Below are 16,349 nucleotides of genomic sequence, written 5' to 3'. Positions count from 1 at the left end.
ACATCTCCAAAGGCAAGGGAAACAAAGGAAAAATGAACTACTGGAATTTCATAAAGATAAAAAAGCCTTTGCATAGCAAAGGAAATAGTCAACAAAACCAAAAGACAACTGACAGAATGGGAGAAGACATTTGCAAATGGCATTATCAGATAAAGGGCTAGTATCCAAGATCTAGAAAGAACTTACCAAACTCAACACCCAAAAAACAAATAATCCAGTCAAAAATGGGCAGAAGACATGAACCGACATTTCTCCAAAGACGACATATAAATGGCCATCAGACACATGAAAAAATGGCTCAACATTACTCGGCATCAGGGAAATACAAATCAAAACCACAATGAGATACCAACCCATGCCAGTCAGAATGGCTAAAAAGAACAAGTCAGGAAACAACGGATATTGGTGAGGATGCAGAGAAAGGGGACCCCTCTTCACTGCTGGTGGGAATGCAAGCTAGTGCAGCCACTCTGGAAAACAGTATGGAGGTTCCTCAAAAAGTTAAAAATAGAGCTACCCTACCACCCAGCAATTGCACCACCAACTATTTACCCCAAAGATACAAAATGTAGTGATCTGAAGGGGCACCTGCACCCCAATGTTTATAGCAGCAGTGTCCACAATAGGCAAACTATGGAAATAGCCCAGATGTCCACTGACAGATGAATGGATAAAGAAGATGTGGTATAATGGAATATTATGCAGCCATCGGAAAGGATGAAATCTTATCATTTACATTGACGTGGATGGAACTGGAGGGTATTATGCTGAGTGAATAAGTTAATCAGAAAAAGACAATTATCATATGATCTCACTCATATGTAATTTTTTTTTTTAAAGTAGAGAGTTCTTTTTTTTTTTAAGATTTTATTTATTTATTTCAGAGAGAGAGAGAATGAGAGATAGAAAGCACGAGAGGGAAGAGGGTCAGAGGGAGAAGCAGACTCCCTGCTGAGCAGGAAGCCCGATGTGGGACTCGATCCCGGGACTCCAGGATCATGACCTGAGCCGAAGGCAGTGGCTTAACCAACTGAGCCACCCAGGCACCCTCACTCATACGTAATTTAAGAAACAAAACAGAGGATCATAGCAGAAGAAGGGAAAAATAAACCAAGATGAAATCTGAGAGGGAGACAAACGATGAGACTCTTAATCATAGGAAACTGAGGGTTGCTGGAAGGGGAGGGGTGGGGCAATGAGGTAACTGGGTGATAGACATTAAAGAAGGTACATGATATAATGAGCACTGGGTATTATATGAGACTGATTAATCACTGAACTCTACCTCTGAAACTAATAATGTGAATTAAATGAATTTAAATCTAAAAAGAGAGAGAGAGAGGAAAGAAAAAAAAAAATGAACTCCAGAAAAGAAAAACAATGAAGAGGGGTGGATGCCGAGGAGGGGAGGAGGAAGGGTACAAAGTGACCCAGATCAGCAGAAAATACTCTTGAGAAGCGATGGGAAAATTTAATTCCCAGCTGGATCTTTGTCATATCCAGGATTACTATAGGAGAATAATTTTCCTGAATATATGAGAAAAAAATATAAAAGATGATAGACTCTGACATGAAAAAGAAAATCGTAAGAGAGAATACCTTTATAACATGGTACCACATCTAACGAAAAAAAAAATCTTCATATAAGTGGAACACAGTTCAAACCCATGGTGTTTAAGAGTCAACTGTATATATACATCATTCATCATGCCAAAAGTTGGCCAACTATAGCCCATGGACCAAATCTGAACACTGTTTACTGCTATAAATAACATCTTATTAGAATACAGCCATGCTCATTCACTTACTTATTGCCTGTAGCTACTTTTGCATTATGTCCGAGTTGAGTCATGACAGACTGCATGGCTCACAGAGCCCAAAATATTTACTATTTCATCCTTAAAGAAAAAAATTGCTGACTCCTCATCTACACTAAACAGAGTAACCATAAAAAAGCATTCTCCCAACTGGTACCAAAGGATTTCTCCCAAGCTCTTTCAGTTTGGTCACACTAGATCAAAAATCCAATTATCAATAGGTCAATCACTTAATAATTCACATATCCACTCCACTCACCATACACCCATACAAACACATACAAAATAATTAAGAAATACATAACCTTAAGAGATAGGTATGGGCAACAGTGTTCTTTGGCTAGCAGTTAAAGAAACCCTTCTCAAAAAAAGAGTGCTACAGGGCACCTGGGTGGCTTAGTCATTAAGCATCTGTCTTTGGCTTAGGTTGTGATCCCGGGTTCCTAGGACTGAGCCCCGCATCAGGCTCCCCGCTTGGCAGGAGGCCTGCTTCTTCCTCTCCTATTCCCCCTGTTTGTGTTCCTTCTCTCGCTGTGTCTCTCTCTGTCAAATAAAATCTTTAAAAAAAAAAAAAGAGTGCTAGAGTTGTATGGTGACAGATAGTACCTACACTTGTGCTGAGCACAGTATACCATATAACATTGTCAAATCATTATCGTACATCTGAAACTAGTATGTTTTGTGTCAACCAACTATACTTCAGTTAAAAAGAGAGAGGGGGCGTCTGGTGGCTCAGTGGGTTAAGCGGCTGCCTTCAGCTCAGGTCATGATCCCAGGGTCCTGGGATCGAGTTCCACATCGGGCTCCCTGCTCAGTGGGGAGTCTGCTCCTCCTTCTCCCTCTGTCCCTCCCCTGGCTTGTGCTCTCTCCTCTCTTGATCACTCTCTCTCTCAAATAAATAAAATCTTAAAAAAGAAGAGAGAGCGAGAGCACACTAGATTGAGAGTGTGATGGGAAAAAGTAATCTCTCCAGGGATAAAGCAGGCTTCCAGACAACAGTAAGTGAAGGCCATCCATACTCCTACTGTGGGAGGCCATAAATGAATTCAGGGAAGCCAAAGAACTTAGATCAAATGAGAAATGTTGTAGCTAGTTGTCACTGCCAATGAGAAAGGTTGTAACAAGCAGTGACTACAGAACATCAAAAACAGAAACTGAAGACATATAGCTAGCTAAAGAATTCCAGGATGCATATTATCTCTGAGAGTCTGAGCTTAGTTACATTTTAGAATCCATGAAGTCTTCCAGCCCAAAGCTTTCATTTTTGAAGTGACTGGGTTTACCCCAATTTCTGCTCATCTACTTCTCCTTACACAAATACAAACATAATCATTCTCCTGTCTCTCTTGAACTATTCTTTCTCATCTTTCAGTCAAAAACTGGCAAAAGTTAAAAAAAAAAGATACACAACTCAAAAATATTTGCTTTACAACTTCAGTATTCTTAAGCAGTAACCTAGATTACATCACTTATGTAATCACAGTACAATATGATAGCCCTCTGTATGATAGCACTCTATATTCACGCTAGTACAGTGCCTAGCATATAATAGATGTCCAGAAAATAAATGAATGTTAAATAAGCAGTGGTGTAAAACAGCAGTTAAAAGAAGTATTAGCTAAAATCAATGCGTAAAAATCTCCACATTATCATGTGGTGTTTCTTTTTTTGCTCATTTAAATCTAGTAATTGCTCTTATATTTTAAAAATTCTAAACTGCAAAAACATATTCTCAGCTGGATGCTAAAACAGATGATGAGAGATCAAAAGCTTAAGAATACCATATTTATATTTGGAAGTATTATAGGAAATCAAGTTAATCAAAATTTTCTCTAGCTAGAATATATTCTAAGACTTCGATATATAATTTGTTAAATATAGATGATATGTTTTAAAAATCTTATAATCTAGTATTTATTAAAATAGGTCTTACCTGCTTTTTTAAGTTATCATTCAATTCTTTCAATGCATCGAAAGAGGACCTTAGCCTCTTGCTTTCTTTATTTTTTTCCTTAAGAACTTCAGTTAAGTGTTCAATTTCTGCATTGTGTTGCTAGAAGGGAAAAAAGATCTGATCTAAAAATTAGGTAAGGATTCCATCCTTGAATCAGGACTTTAGCCAGTGCATTTAAGCATACATGACTAATACTGCAAATAGTTTATAAAAACTGTATCATCAACCAACATAATAACTAAGCATTAAAAGCATTTGTTAAGTTCCTATTAAAACAACTATTTTCTGCTTCAAAAAGATCCACTGAATGCACTGAAATAATTTCTTTCATATCATGGAATGATAAAACAATGAAGGGTTTCTGATCTTCTTCAAGAGACTAGTTAGTTATTCACAGCTTTATAAATTAAAATTTAAGATTTAAGTTACCCTTGAAAAGAAATAGCCATAGATAGAACTAATTTCTTGTTCTCATTAAGTAGCTAAAATTGTTTACATCTCAAAAAATTTAAAAACATAACAAAATTTCTGAGTCTCAAACTATTTGACTCTCCTTAATCAGTTTTATAAATAATTCAAATCATTTAACTCTCTGATTACATTTAAATGAGATAACACATTTTGATTTAAAGTGCAAATATGTATAGTTTACTTCACATTTTATTCTCAATTTATTTATAATGTATTAAAACAAGCAAGTTTCTATAGGAAATCAAGAAACTGAATTAATTTCTTTCTTCCAAGTAATCATATAGGTACCATTAAAATAAGGCTGTTATCTTTACAGTTAGTAAGAATAACAGACAGACAAATCTCAAGAGAAAAAAATTCAAGAATAAATCAAGGAGGGAAACCTCTTGAGAATCCAAGCATTTCTTTTTCTGCCCTTTTAAAAATCCAATCGTGAAAACATTAGCTTTATGTAATTTTATTATTACATTAAATGATTCTTTAAATAACTTAGTATATAGTCACAAATATAGTTATTTCAAACCTTAGGTTAATATTCTCATTCTCCAAATTTTTCCAAATCCTAAAAATATAGGATATGAGTTCCATTTCCAGAATGGCAAAATTAGCCCACTACACTCTAGTTCTGTTACTGATTACAACTAAAAATCTTAGACAAAACACAAAAAGTGACTACCCTAAAGGACTGTAAAAAATAAAGAGAAGCAGGGAATTGTAGAGTGAAAATGTGGAGAAGCAACCCTCAAGAGGGTGAAGTTTCCAGGGTTTTTGTTTTTCCTTTTCTCTAGTAGTCTTGCCCCAACACAGGCCTCTGGCTACTGAAGTGCAGCTGAAGTATAGGCTGCTAAAACTCTGAGAGAAACTCCACCTTTCCACCCAGGGAAGCCAGGAAAACGCCCCTGTGAGCCAAGGAATGTGGGGAGTATCTCAGAGAAGAGAGAATAGACTCAGAAAGAACATGTTTTCATTCTGGTGTACATAAACTCATAGAAATCTGGCTAAATCCTAAACCGCCTAAGCACAGCAGACAAAAGCAGCAGAGCAAACATGGAGAGATCAGAGCTCAGTTTAAAAATACTACCCAAGTCTCAGACTAACCCCCCAATTCTGTAAGTACGGGAAAGACAGAGAGCACCATAATACAGGTCTTGAGAACTGAACTAAGATTTATGTCACTGCCTGAGTATCAGACTAACCTAAGTGGCACATGCACAAGACATCTATGAAGCAACATCATAAAAGCTCTGAAAACTGAACTGAGAAGGTGAGAAAGAATTTTAGCCTATACCTAATTAGGATGGAGTAGGGAAAATGGAGTAGGAAGGTCCTGACCTCACCTCTTCCTGTGAACACACCAAGGCTGCAACTAATGGAGAACAATCCCCTCTGAGAATAACCTGAAGGCTAGCAGAACAGCTCTTCCACAGGTAAAGATACAAAGAAACAGGGACATCAAGAAGGATGGGAGAGGCAGAAATACAATCTGGTCAGGAAACAAACCCTGGTACAGCAACCCACAAGCAGGAGGGATAGCACAGATATGGAGGTCCTAAGGAGTGTTGGGGTTCAAGCCCCATATGAGGCATACTCCCACCCTTGCCCTGGGGATCTGCACTAGGAAGACAAGTCCCCATAACATCTGGCTTTGAAAATCAGCAGGGCATAAATCCAGGAGCATTGAAAAATCAGTATGACTTAATTCCTGGAGAGCTGCAAGCTAGTAAGAAACCAAAACTCCACACTGAAAGGGTCTGTACACAATCTCACTCACTTCAAGACCCACCATACAGGCAGCAGTGTGAAAAGTGCCTGCACCATATATAAGGGATATCTACTAATTTTAGCATATGTGCCAGAGGAGCAGGGATCTACAGGAAATTTCTCTAGGAGAAAAAGCCATGGGGTGCCATTTTCGGGCCCTCCTTCAGCCTAGCTGTTCCAACGCCAGTGGATGCCAGTTTTAACACCCTGTCTACCTTGCCAGCACTGCTCACCTCACGCTGGCATTCCCCTTTAGATCCACCCCACCCTTCCCACCCAACCAAGCAGGCAACTCTCCTGACCCACTACACCTGGCAGGCAATCTCAGCAGCACCCACCCCGACACACCCAGTGGGCATCCTTAGTCAGGATGGGCAACCGTTCAAAGAAACTCTTGTCCCAGGGAGGGGGAGCTAGGGTCACAAGTCACCCCCACAGGCAGCAATCATAGGAGGGACTCTCAGCCAGCACGCTGACCACCCCCAACCACCAATGCAACTGCAGTAGTCATGGCCAGGCACTGTAGCCAGATGCTGGCCCAGGGCACAGCCCCGTCCTCAACTGTACCAGCAGGAATTGTACCCCAATCACAAGTGGAGGGCACACACACAGGGGACAGCCCTGGAGTACTTGGCTTTGGTGACCAGGGGATTGTACTTCTGGGCCCCACATATCACCTTCTACTGAAGGCCCATACTTTCAATGCAAGGAGACGTAGCTGTTTTACCTAATACACAAAAACAGAAAGTCATACAAAATGAGAAGACAGAGGAGTATGTTATGAACAAAAGAACGAGAAAAAAATCTCAGGAAAAGAACTAAATGAAACAGAAATAAACAATCAACCTGATAAAGAATTCAAAGTAATGGTCATAAAGTTATTCTACTTTGGGGAGAAAAATGGATGAACTCAGTGAGAACCTCAACAGAGACAGAAAATATAAAAAAGAACCAATAAAGGATGAAGAATATAATAACTGAACTAAAAAATACACTAAAGATAATCAACAGCAGATTAGAGGATGCAGAAGAACAGAGATCAGCAATCTGGAAGACAGGATAGTGGAAATCATCCAAATTTAACAGCAAAGAATATGAAAATAGGTTAAGGGACCTCTAGAACAACATCAAGTATACTAACAACTGCATTATAAGGGTACATAAGGAGAAGAGAGAAAGAAATAGGTAGAAAAATTATTTGAAGAACAGTTAAAAACTACTCTAACCTAGGGAAGGAAACAGACATCCAGGTCCAGGAAGTAGAGAGAGCCCAAAACAAGATGAACCCAAAGAGGTCCATAGCAAGAATCATAATAATTAAAATATCAAAAATTAAAGTTAAAAAGATAATCTTAAAAGAAGCAAGAAAAAAGCAACTAGTTATATGAAAGGGAACACTTAGGGGCACCTGGGTGGCTCAGTGAGTTGGGCGTCCGACTCTTGATTTCAGCCCAGGTCATGAATTCAGGGTCGTGGGATCAAGCCCCATGTTGGGCTCTGGACTCAGCAGGGAGTCTGCTTGAGATTCTCTCTTCCTCTCCCTCCACTCCTCCCCCAACACATATGCGTGCACATTCTCTCTTAAATAAATAAATAAATAAATAAATAAATAAATAAATAAATAAGAAAGGGAACACTTATAAGACTATCAGCTGATTTTTCACAGGCTGGAAGGGAGGGACATGATATATTCAAAGTGCTTAAATTAAAAAAACCTTCATGGTTGTAAACAAGAATACCCTACCCCACAAGGTTATTACTAAGGTTAATTTTATAAGACTATTACTCAGAACTGAAGAAGAGATAGGGTTTCCAAAACAAACAAAAGTTAAAGGAGTTCATCACCACTAAACAAACCCCACAAGAAATGTTAAAGCAATTTCCTTAAATGGAAATAAAGGAGCCATAACTAGAAGTAAAAAAAATTATTAAAACATTTCATTGGAAAAAGGAAACATATAGTAAAGGTAGTATATCAGTTATAAAGCTAGTATGAAGGTAAAAAACAAAAGTATTAAAATCAACTATAGTTACAGTATTTAGTTAAAGGATACACAAAATTAAAACATCAAATACATACAATGTGGATGGGAGGGAGTAAAATGTATTGCTTTTAGAATGTGTTCAAATCTAAGTGACTGTCAATTTAAAATAGAGTGCTATATACATAGGGTGTTATATTTGAACCTCATGATAACTACCAAAAAAAACCTGTAATAGATATACAAAAAATAAAGAGAAAGGAAGCCAAATATAACACTAAGGAAAGTTATCCAACTACAAAGGAAGAGAACAAGAGAATAAAGGTAGAGAGAAACACTATAAAAACAAACAGAAAACAACAAAACTGCAATAAGTACATACCTGTAAATGTACTCAATGCTCCAATAAAAAGACAAGGTGAGTGAATGGATTAAAAAACAAAACCCAGTCAAGAGACTAACTTCAAACTAAAGACACATACAGACAAAGTGAAGAGATGTAAGAAGATATTCCATATGAATGGAAATGAAAAAAAAAAGCTGGGGTAGTAATACTACATCAGACAAAACAGACTTTAAAACAAAGACTGTAACAGACAAAAAAGGGCACTACATAGTGATAAAGGGATCAATCCAACTCGAGGAAATAACAATTGTAAATACCTATTCCCCCAACATAGGAGTACCTAAAGACATTAAGGGAATTTGACAGAAATATAATAACAGCTGGGGACTTTGTCACCCCACTTACATCAATGGATAGATCATTGAGACAGAACGTCAGTAAGAAAACAGTGATTCTGAACAACACATTAGATCAGATGGACTTAACAGATATATACAGAGCACTCTATCCAAAAACAGCAGAAGACACATTCTTTTCAGGTGCACATGGAAACATACTTTTGCAACCATAGTGGCATGAAACTAGAGATCAATTACAAGAAAAATGGAAAAAACACAAACACATGGAGGTTTAACAACATATTACTAAATAACCAGTGGATCAACAAAGAAACAGAGGAAATCAAAAAATACCTGAGACAAACGAATATGGAAACACATCATTCCAAAATCTTTGGGACACAGCAAAAGAAGTTTTAAGAGGGAGATTTACAGTATTACAGGCCGACCTCAAGAAACAAGAAAAATCTCAAACAATCTAACCTCACTCCTAAAGGAACTAGAAAAAGAACAACAAACAAAGCCTAAGGTCACAGAAGGAAAGAACAAATAAATATCAGAGCAGAAATAAATGAAACAGACTTTAAAAACCGGTAGAAAATAGAATTAGAATAGAAAAAATGAACAAAATTATGAGGTTATTTAAAAAGAACAAAAACCTACAGCCAAGTACACCAAGAAAAAAAGTGAGGACTCAAAAAAATAAAGTCCAAAATTAAAGAGAAGTTTCAACTGACACAACAGAAATACAAAGACTCATAAGAGACTATTAGTAAAAATTATATGCTAAAAACTTGTATGACCTAGAAGAAATGGATAAATTCCTAGAAATATACACTCTTCCAAGACTGAATCAGGAAGAAACAGAAAATCTGAACAGATCAAATACTAGAAATGAAATTGAATTAGTAATCAAAAATGCCCAACAAACAGATGTCTTCAGAGGTGAATTCTACCAAACATTCAAAGAAGAGTTCATACCTATCCTTCTCCCAACTATTACAAAATTATTTAAGAGGAAGGACAAATGGGGCACCTGGGTGGCTCAGTTGGTTAAGCGACTGCCTTTGGCTCAGGGCATGATCCTGGAGTCCCACGATCGAGTCCCACATCAGGCTCCCTGCTCAGCGGGAGTCTGCTTCTCCCACTGACACTCCCCCCTCTCATGCTCTCTCTGTCTCATTCTTTCTCTCTCAAATAAATAAAATCTTTAAAAAAAAAAAAAAAGAGGAAGGACAAATTCATTCTGTGAGGTGAGGCCAGCATGACCCTGATATATTCCAGGGATGCAAGAATGGTTCAATATTCGCAAATCAATGTGATACGGCACATTAACAAAATGAAGGATAAAAATCATATGACCATCTCAACAGATGCAGAAAAAACGTTTGTCAAAAGGCAACATCCATTCATGATTAAAACTATTAACAAAGTGAGTATAGAGGGAACATACTTCAACATAAGAAAGGCCATATATGAGAAAGCTACAGCTAACATCATATTCAATGGTGAAATGCTGAAAGCTTTTATTCTAAGATTAGAAACAAGACTAGAATGCCTACTTTCACCACTTTTATTCAACATAGCATTGGAAGACCTAACCAAAGCAGGTTAGAGAGGAAAAAGAAAAGGCATCCAAGTTGGGAAGGAAGAAGTAAAACTTGTCACTATTTGCAAATGACAACATATTATATATAGTCAACCCTAAAGAATTCACCAAAAACTATTAGAACTAATACATGAATTCATAAAGTTACAGGATACAAAATTAATATACAGAAATCAGTTGTTTCTATACTAACACCAAAGTAGCAGAAAGAGAAATTAAGAAAACAATCTCATTTACAATTGCATTAAAACCAATAAAAATACCTAGGAAGTAATTTAACCATGGAGGTGAAACACCTGTATTCTGAAAACTATAAAGCATTAATGAAGAAAGAATTAATAAAGAAATTGAAGATGTCACAAATAAATGGGAAGATATACCATGCTCATGGATTAGAACAAATAATACTGTTAAAATTTCCATACTACCTGAAGTAATCTACAGATTCAATGCAATCCTTACCAAAAATGCCAACAGCATTTTTCACTTAATTAGAACAAATAATACTAAAATTTGTTTGAACCACAAAAGACCCCAAATAGCCAAAGCAACCTTGAGAAAGAAGAACAAACCTGGAGGTATTATACTCCCAGATTTCCAACTTAACCACAAAGCTATAGTTATCAAAACAGTATAGTGCTGGCACAAAAACTGACATGGAGATCAACAGAACAGAACAGAGAGCCCAGAAATAAACTCATGCTTATACGGTAAAGTAATCTACTACAAAGGGGGAAACAATATACAATGGGGAAAAGACAGTCTCTTTAATAAACGGTGCTGAAAAAACTGAACAGCTACATACTAAAGAAACTGGACCACTTTCTCATACTATATACAAAAATAAACTCAGAATGAATTAAATACCTAAATGTAAGACCTAAAACCATAAAACTCCTAAAATAAAACAATGGTAAAAAACTCCTGGACATCAGTCTTAAAAATAGATTTTTGGACTGTCTCTTCAGGAAGGACAACAAAACCAAAAATAAACAATTGGAGAAAGAAACCACAATTCGATCTACATCAAACTAAAAAGTTTTTGCACAGTGAAGGAAACCATCAATAAAGCAAAAAAGCAGCCTACTGAATAGGAGAAAATATTTGCAAATGATATATCCAAAATATATTTGGATACCAGTTAATATTCAAAATATATAAAGAACTCATACAACCAACAACAAAATAAACAATCCAATTAAAAAATGGGAAGTGGACCGGAACAGATATTTTTCCAAGGAAGATATACGGATGGCCAAAAGGTACATGAAAAATTGCTCAACTTCACTAATCATCAGGGAAATGCAAATCAAAACCACGAGCTATCACTTTACAACAGTCAGAATGGCTTGTATCAAAAACACAAGAAATAACAAGTGTTGGCAAGGATGTGGAGAAAGGGAAACCTCATGCACTGTTGGTGGGAATATAAATTGGTGCAGCCACTCTGGAAAACACATGGAGGTTTCTCAAAAAATTAAAAATAGAACTACCATATGATCCTGCAATTCCACTTCTGGGTATTTACCTAAAGAAAATGAAAACACAAATTCCAAAAGATATATGCACACCTATGTTCACTGTAGCATTATTCACAACACCCAAGATATGGAGGAAACCGAGGTGTCCACTGACAGATAAATGGATAAAGATGTGGTACGAACACACAGTGAAATATTACTCAGACATAAAAGAGAATGAAATTTTGCCATTTGTGACAACATGAAGGAATATTGAGGGTATTATGCTAAGTGAAATAAGTCAGAGAAAGACAATCACTGCTGACTTCACTTTTACGGGAAATCTAAAAACAAAACAAATGAACAAACAAAACAGAAACAGACTCATAAAAGAAAGAACTGGTGTAGCTGCCACCATGGGAGGGAGGTGGGTGGTGGTGGGCAGAACTGGTGAAGGTGGTCAAAAGGTACAAATTTCCAGTTAAAAAATAAGTCAGGGATGTAAAGTATAGCACAGAGAACATAGTCAATAATATTGTAATAGCGGGGTGCCTGGGTGGCTCAGTCGGTTAAGCGTCTGCCTTTGGCTCAGGTCATGATCCCAGGGTCCTGGGATCGAGCCTCATGTCGGGCTCCCTGCTCGGCGGGAAGCCTGCTTCTCCCTCTCCCACTCCCCCTGCTTGTGTTCCCTCTCTCGCTGTGTCTCTCTCTGTCAAATAAATAAAAAAATCTTTAAAAAAAAAATATTGTAATAGCATTATACAGTGACAGATGGTAACTAGTTTAACATGGTGAGCATTTCATAATGCATATAAATGTCAAATCACTATGTTGTACATCTGAAACTAACATAATATATGTCAACTATAATTTATAAGTAAACAACTCAACTGGGCTGACTACTTAAAAAAATAGTCTCCAGAGGATTATAACCAGATCCAGAATCTGTACAATATCCAAAAGGTCCCAAATACAATCCAAAAGTCACTGAATATACAAAGAACCAGAAAAATGTGACTAAGTCTCAAGAGAAATGCCAATCCTTACATGATCCAGATGCTGAATTTTTATGTATGTTCCCTGAGGTAAATACAAATGAATGCAAATGGAAAGATAAAATTCTCATAAGGAAAATTAAACATAATTTTTAAAAGAATATAATTAGCAATTTTAGAACATTAAAATATGAGAAATAAAAAATTCACTAGATGATCCCAGTAGCAACATGGAAATGAAAGAAGAAACAATGAACGTAATGGTAGATAATAGACATTATCAGATCTGAAGAACACAGAAGAAACAGATAAGGAAAAAGGAGCAAAGCCTCAGCAGTCTGTGGTATAACAGCAAAAGACCTAACATATGAATCACTGGAGACACAGTAGGAGGAGAAAGCACTGAAACATAAAAAATAAGTGAAGAAATATTAGTTGAAAACTTCCCAAATTTGGTGAAAGACATTATTTTACAAAGCCAAGATGTTCAGTGAACCCCAAACAGGACAAACTCAAAGAAAAGCATGTGGAGATACCTCATAATTAAATGGCTACTGAAAATCACAGACAAAAAAAAAAATCATGATTCTATTTACATGACATTCTGGGAAAAGGCAGAAGTACAGGGACAGAAAATAGGTCAGTGGTTACTAGCAGCGGGCGGGGGTACTAGGGGCAAGGAGGGATAACTACAAATGAGTATAAGGTAACTTTTGGGGTGCTAAAATTATTCTTTATTGGGATTATGGTGATGATTATAAGACTATATGCGTTTTTCAAAACAGAATGAAATTTACTCTATGTAAGTTACACATATAGTAATGTATCTGTTGATATGAAACAAAGTATACCCTACCACCTAGATAATGTCCTTGATAAAAATATTCAACCTGAAAAAATCCTTAGGAAACAATCAAGCAAATCCAGAACATGACATACTCCATAAAACTGCTGGCCTGGAATCTTCAAAGAAAAGTCTCACAAAAAATGGCTGACTGCACTAGATTCAAAGAAACCAAAAAGATATAAAAATCAAGTACAATGCATGAATTCTATCTAGTTACTTGATCAGAAAATAAAACAAGCAATAAAAGATTTCAGGACAATGGGGCACCTGGGTGGCTCAGTCGGTTAAGAATCTGACTCTCAGTTTCAGCTCAATTGCTACAGCGGGCTCCATGCTCAGCGGAGAGTCAGCTTGAGAGTCTCTGCCTCTCCCTTGCCCACTCACACTTGCACGCACACTTTCTCTCTCTCAAATAAATAAATAAAATCTTAAAATCTTAAGACCCAATTGGGAAAGTGAATGCAGACAGTATATTAAGTTAAATTATTCAATTAGCATTAATTTCCTAATATGATAATGATGTGGCAAATATCCTTATGCTTAGGAGACACAAAGTCCTAAACTTAAGCATTGATAATACTAAAGAAGTATTTAGGGGTGCTGAGTCATGATTTTTGCCAAGTTAGTTTCAAATGGTCCAGGTAAAACTATGTGGGGGGAAAGGGGAGTAGAGAAGAAGAAAAGCAAGTGTGGCAAAATGCTAATAACTAGTTAATCTAAATTAAGAAAAACAGAAATCACATTACTCTGAAATCAAAAGCTATATAGTTACCTCCTTTATAATCTGAAATCTTGTAAGAACCTCTTCTTCGACACCTTTAATTTTACTCAAAGCAGTTTCATGTCTGAAAAGTAGTTGTTCTCTTTCAACTAAAAAACGTTCCCGCTTTTGAAGTTCTTCAGCAAACTCCTGTTGTGCTGCAGTTTCACACTGTATTAAAATGTCAGATTCAAGTGTTTTTAGAAAGTACATTCACAAATTCTACAAATTACATTTAATTTACTGAGGTTGTAGCTTAATCAAACGGTGTTTAGGACTACATGTGTATCAGTAAAACCTGGATTACAGTAACAGCTAGACTACCACAGCAAGTATGCTTGCACAGAAATTCTATCTTGTTGCAAAATGACGTCACACCATAGTGAGATTCCACTACGAGGACTCTAGAGAATTTGGGGTCCGAAATGCATCTGTACTATATGGAATAATCTCCTATCCAGTTTCAATTCCATGCTCCACTTCAACTTCACCGTCTGTTCTTTTCCCTATACTCTCCCCCCACCCTTCTTGTCCTTCACTTGGGCTAAAAGACCCTAGCCCTGCATTATTAGCACTAACCCCAATGCCACACTGCTTGATACCAATGGAGAAAACACACACCAGAAGAAGTTGTACTATTGTAAATTCAGGGAACCTCTACCAGATTCTCAGTGCAGTCCAGAAAGTGTTTTTTATTTTCATGGTTGGTTCTATCTCCTACTCTCCACAGTGCCTATATTTCAAACCTTCCCCATTCTTTATTTTGAACACCTCACCTCCTACATGATTCTGTGCAGACAGACTTGTCTCTAACTTCACAGGAAAAATAGAAGACAGCAGAAGGAAACACCAACCTCCTGCCCTCAAGACACACAGGTTTCTCCTTCCCTCCCATTACAAAGGCAGACTCAGGATCTCATTGCCTTCTACATTCTTTGGACACTGCTGTGCTGAAATCCCTCTAATATTTTTAAAATCTCCAATCGCATCTGAAATGGAGTTGCTCTTGACCACACCCACTAAGTGCCTCCCTTTCGTAAAATTCTTTTAACACTTTGTCTACATCTGCTGAGCCCTCTTTATTTCCCAATCACTCCTCAGTTTACTTCTATCTGGCCTCCGCCAACATTCCCCTACTACATCTGAAAGTCACTTTCAGTCCTAATTTTATTGAGTCTCTCAACAGCATTTTATACGATAGGCCCTTTCTTCCAACTTAAAATAATCTTTCATTGGACTCCATGACACCACATTCTTTTGGTTTTCCACCTCACTCTCTGGCCACAGCTTCTCAGCATCCTTTGCGGGCTCTGCTTCCTTTACTGTCATTTAACTACTAATGTTCCTCAGGATTTGGGCTTAAGTCACGTCCCTTCACATCTTCTCATTCTCTCTGCTTACTTCCCTCCACTCAACGGCTAAATTACCATGTATATGCTAACTCCTCCCAACCTACAATTGCTCAGCTCTTTCTCCTAAGCTCCAAACTCAAGTCCAAACTTACTACTGAATATCCTCACCTGTATGCTTTCAGCTAGCACAAAATAAACATGTCCAAACAATTCAACTAGCCATCAGGGACATGCAAGTCAAAACCACAATGAGGTGTCACTTCACACCCACTAGGATGGCAAGAATCAAAAAGACAGACAACAAATGTTGTCAGTGATGTGAAGGAACTGGAACCCTTGTACACTATTGGTGGGAATGTAAAATGGTGCAGTCATATTGGAAAATGGTCTTAAAAATTTCTCAAAGTTAAACAAAGAGCTACCATATGACCCAGCAATTCCACTCCTTCATATACACCAAAAAGAAATGAAAGTATATATCCAAACAAAATTAAACATGAGTGTTCATAGCAGCATTAGTCATAATAGCCAAAAAGTGGAAAACCACATGTCCATCAACTGATGGAAAAAAAGGAAAATGTGGTATATCTATATAATAGAGTATTCAGTTATAAAAAGGAATAAAATTCTGATACATGCTGCAACATGGATGAACCT

At 37.1% G+C, this 16,349-nt stretch overlaps 1 protein-coding gene across 10 annotated transcripts in view; it reads right to left on the bottom strand.

Annotated features, from left to right (window-relative positions):
- CCDC138 (coiled-coil domain containing 138) overlaps positions 1–16,349 on the bottom strand; it is a 147,613-nt gene that overhangs the window by 117,859 nt on the left and 13,405 nt on the right. For 9 of the 10 annotated variants that reach the window (XM_027622050.1, XM_027622057.1, XM_027622052.1 and 6 more), the window contains exons 6-7: positions 14,353–14,511; positions 3,751–3,870 (exon numbers count right to left, since the gene is read on the bottom strand). In XM_027622050.1, coding sequence (XP_027477851.1) covers positions 3,751–3,870; positions 14,353–14,511 — 279 coding nt within the window. The remainder of the gene's footprint in view (positions 1–3,750; positions 3,871–14,352; positions 14,512–16,349) is intronic. The other variant, XM_027622053.1, reaches the window with a different exon arrangement.

This window comes from Zalophus californianus, chromosome 8 (genome assembly GCF_009762305.2).
Source record: "Zalophus californianus isolate mZalCal1 chromosome 8, mZalCal1.pri.v2, whole genome shotgun sequence".
In the NCBI taxonomy this organism is placed as follows: domain Eukaryota; kingdom Metazoa; phylum Chordata; class Mammalia; order Carnivora; family Otariidae; genus Zalophus; species Zalophus californianus.
This window is presented reverse-complemented; position numbering and strand designations above follow the sequence as displayed.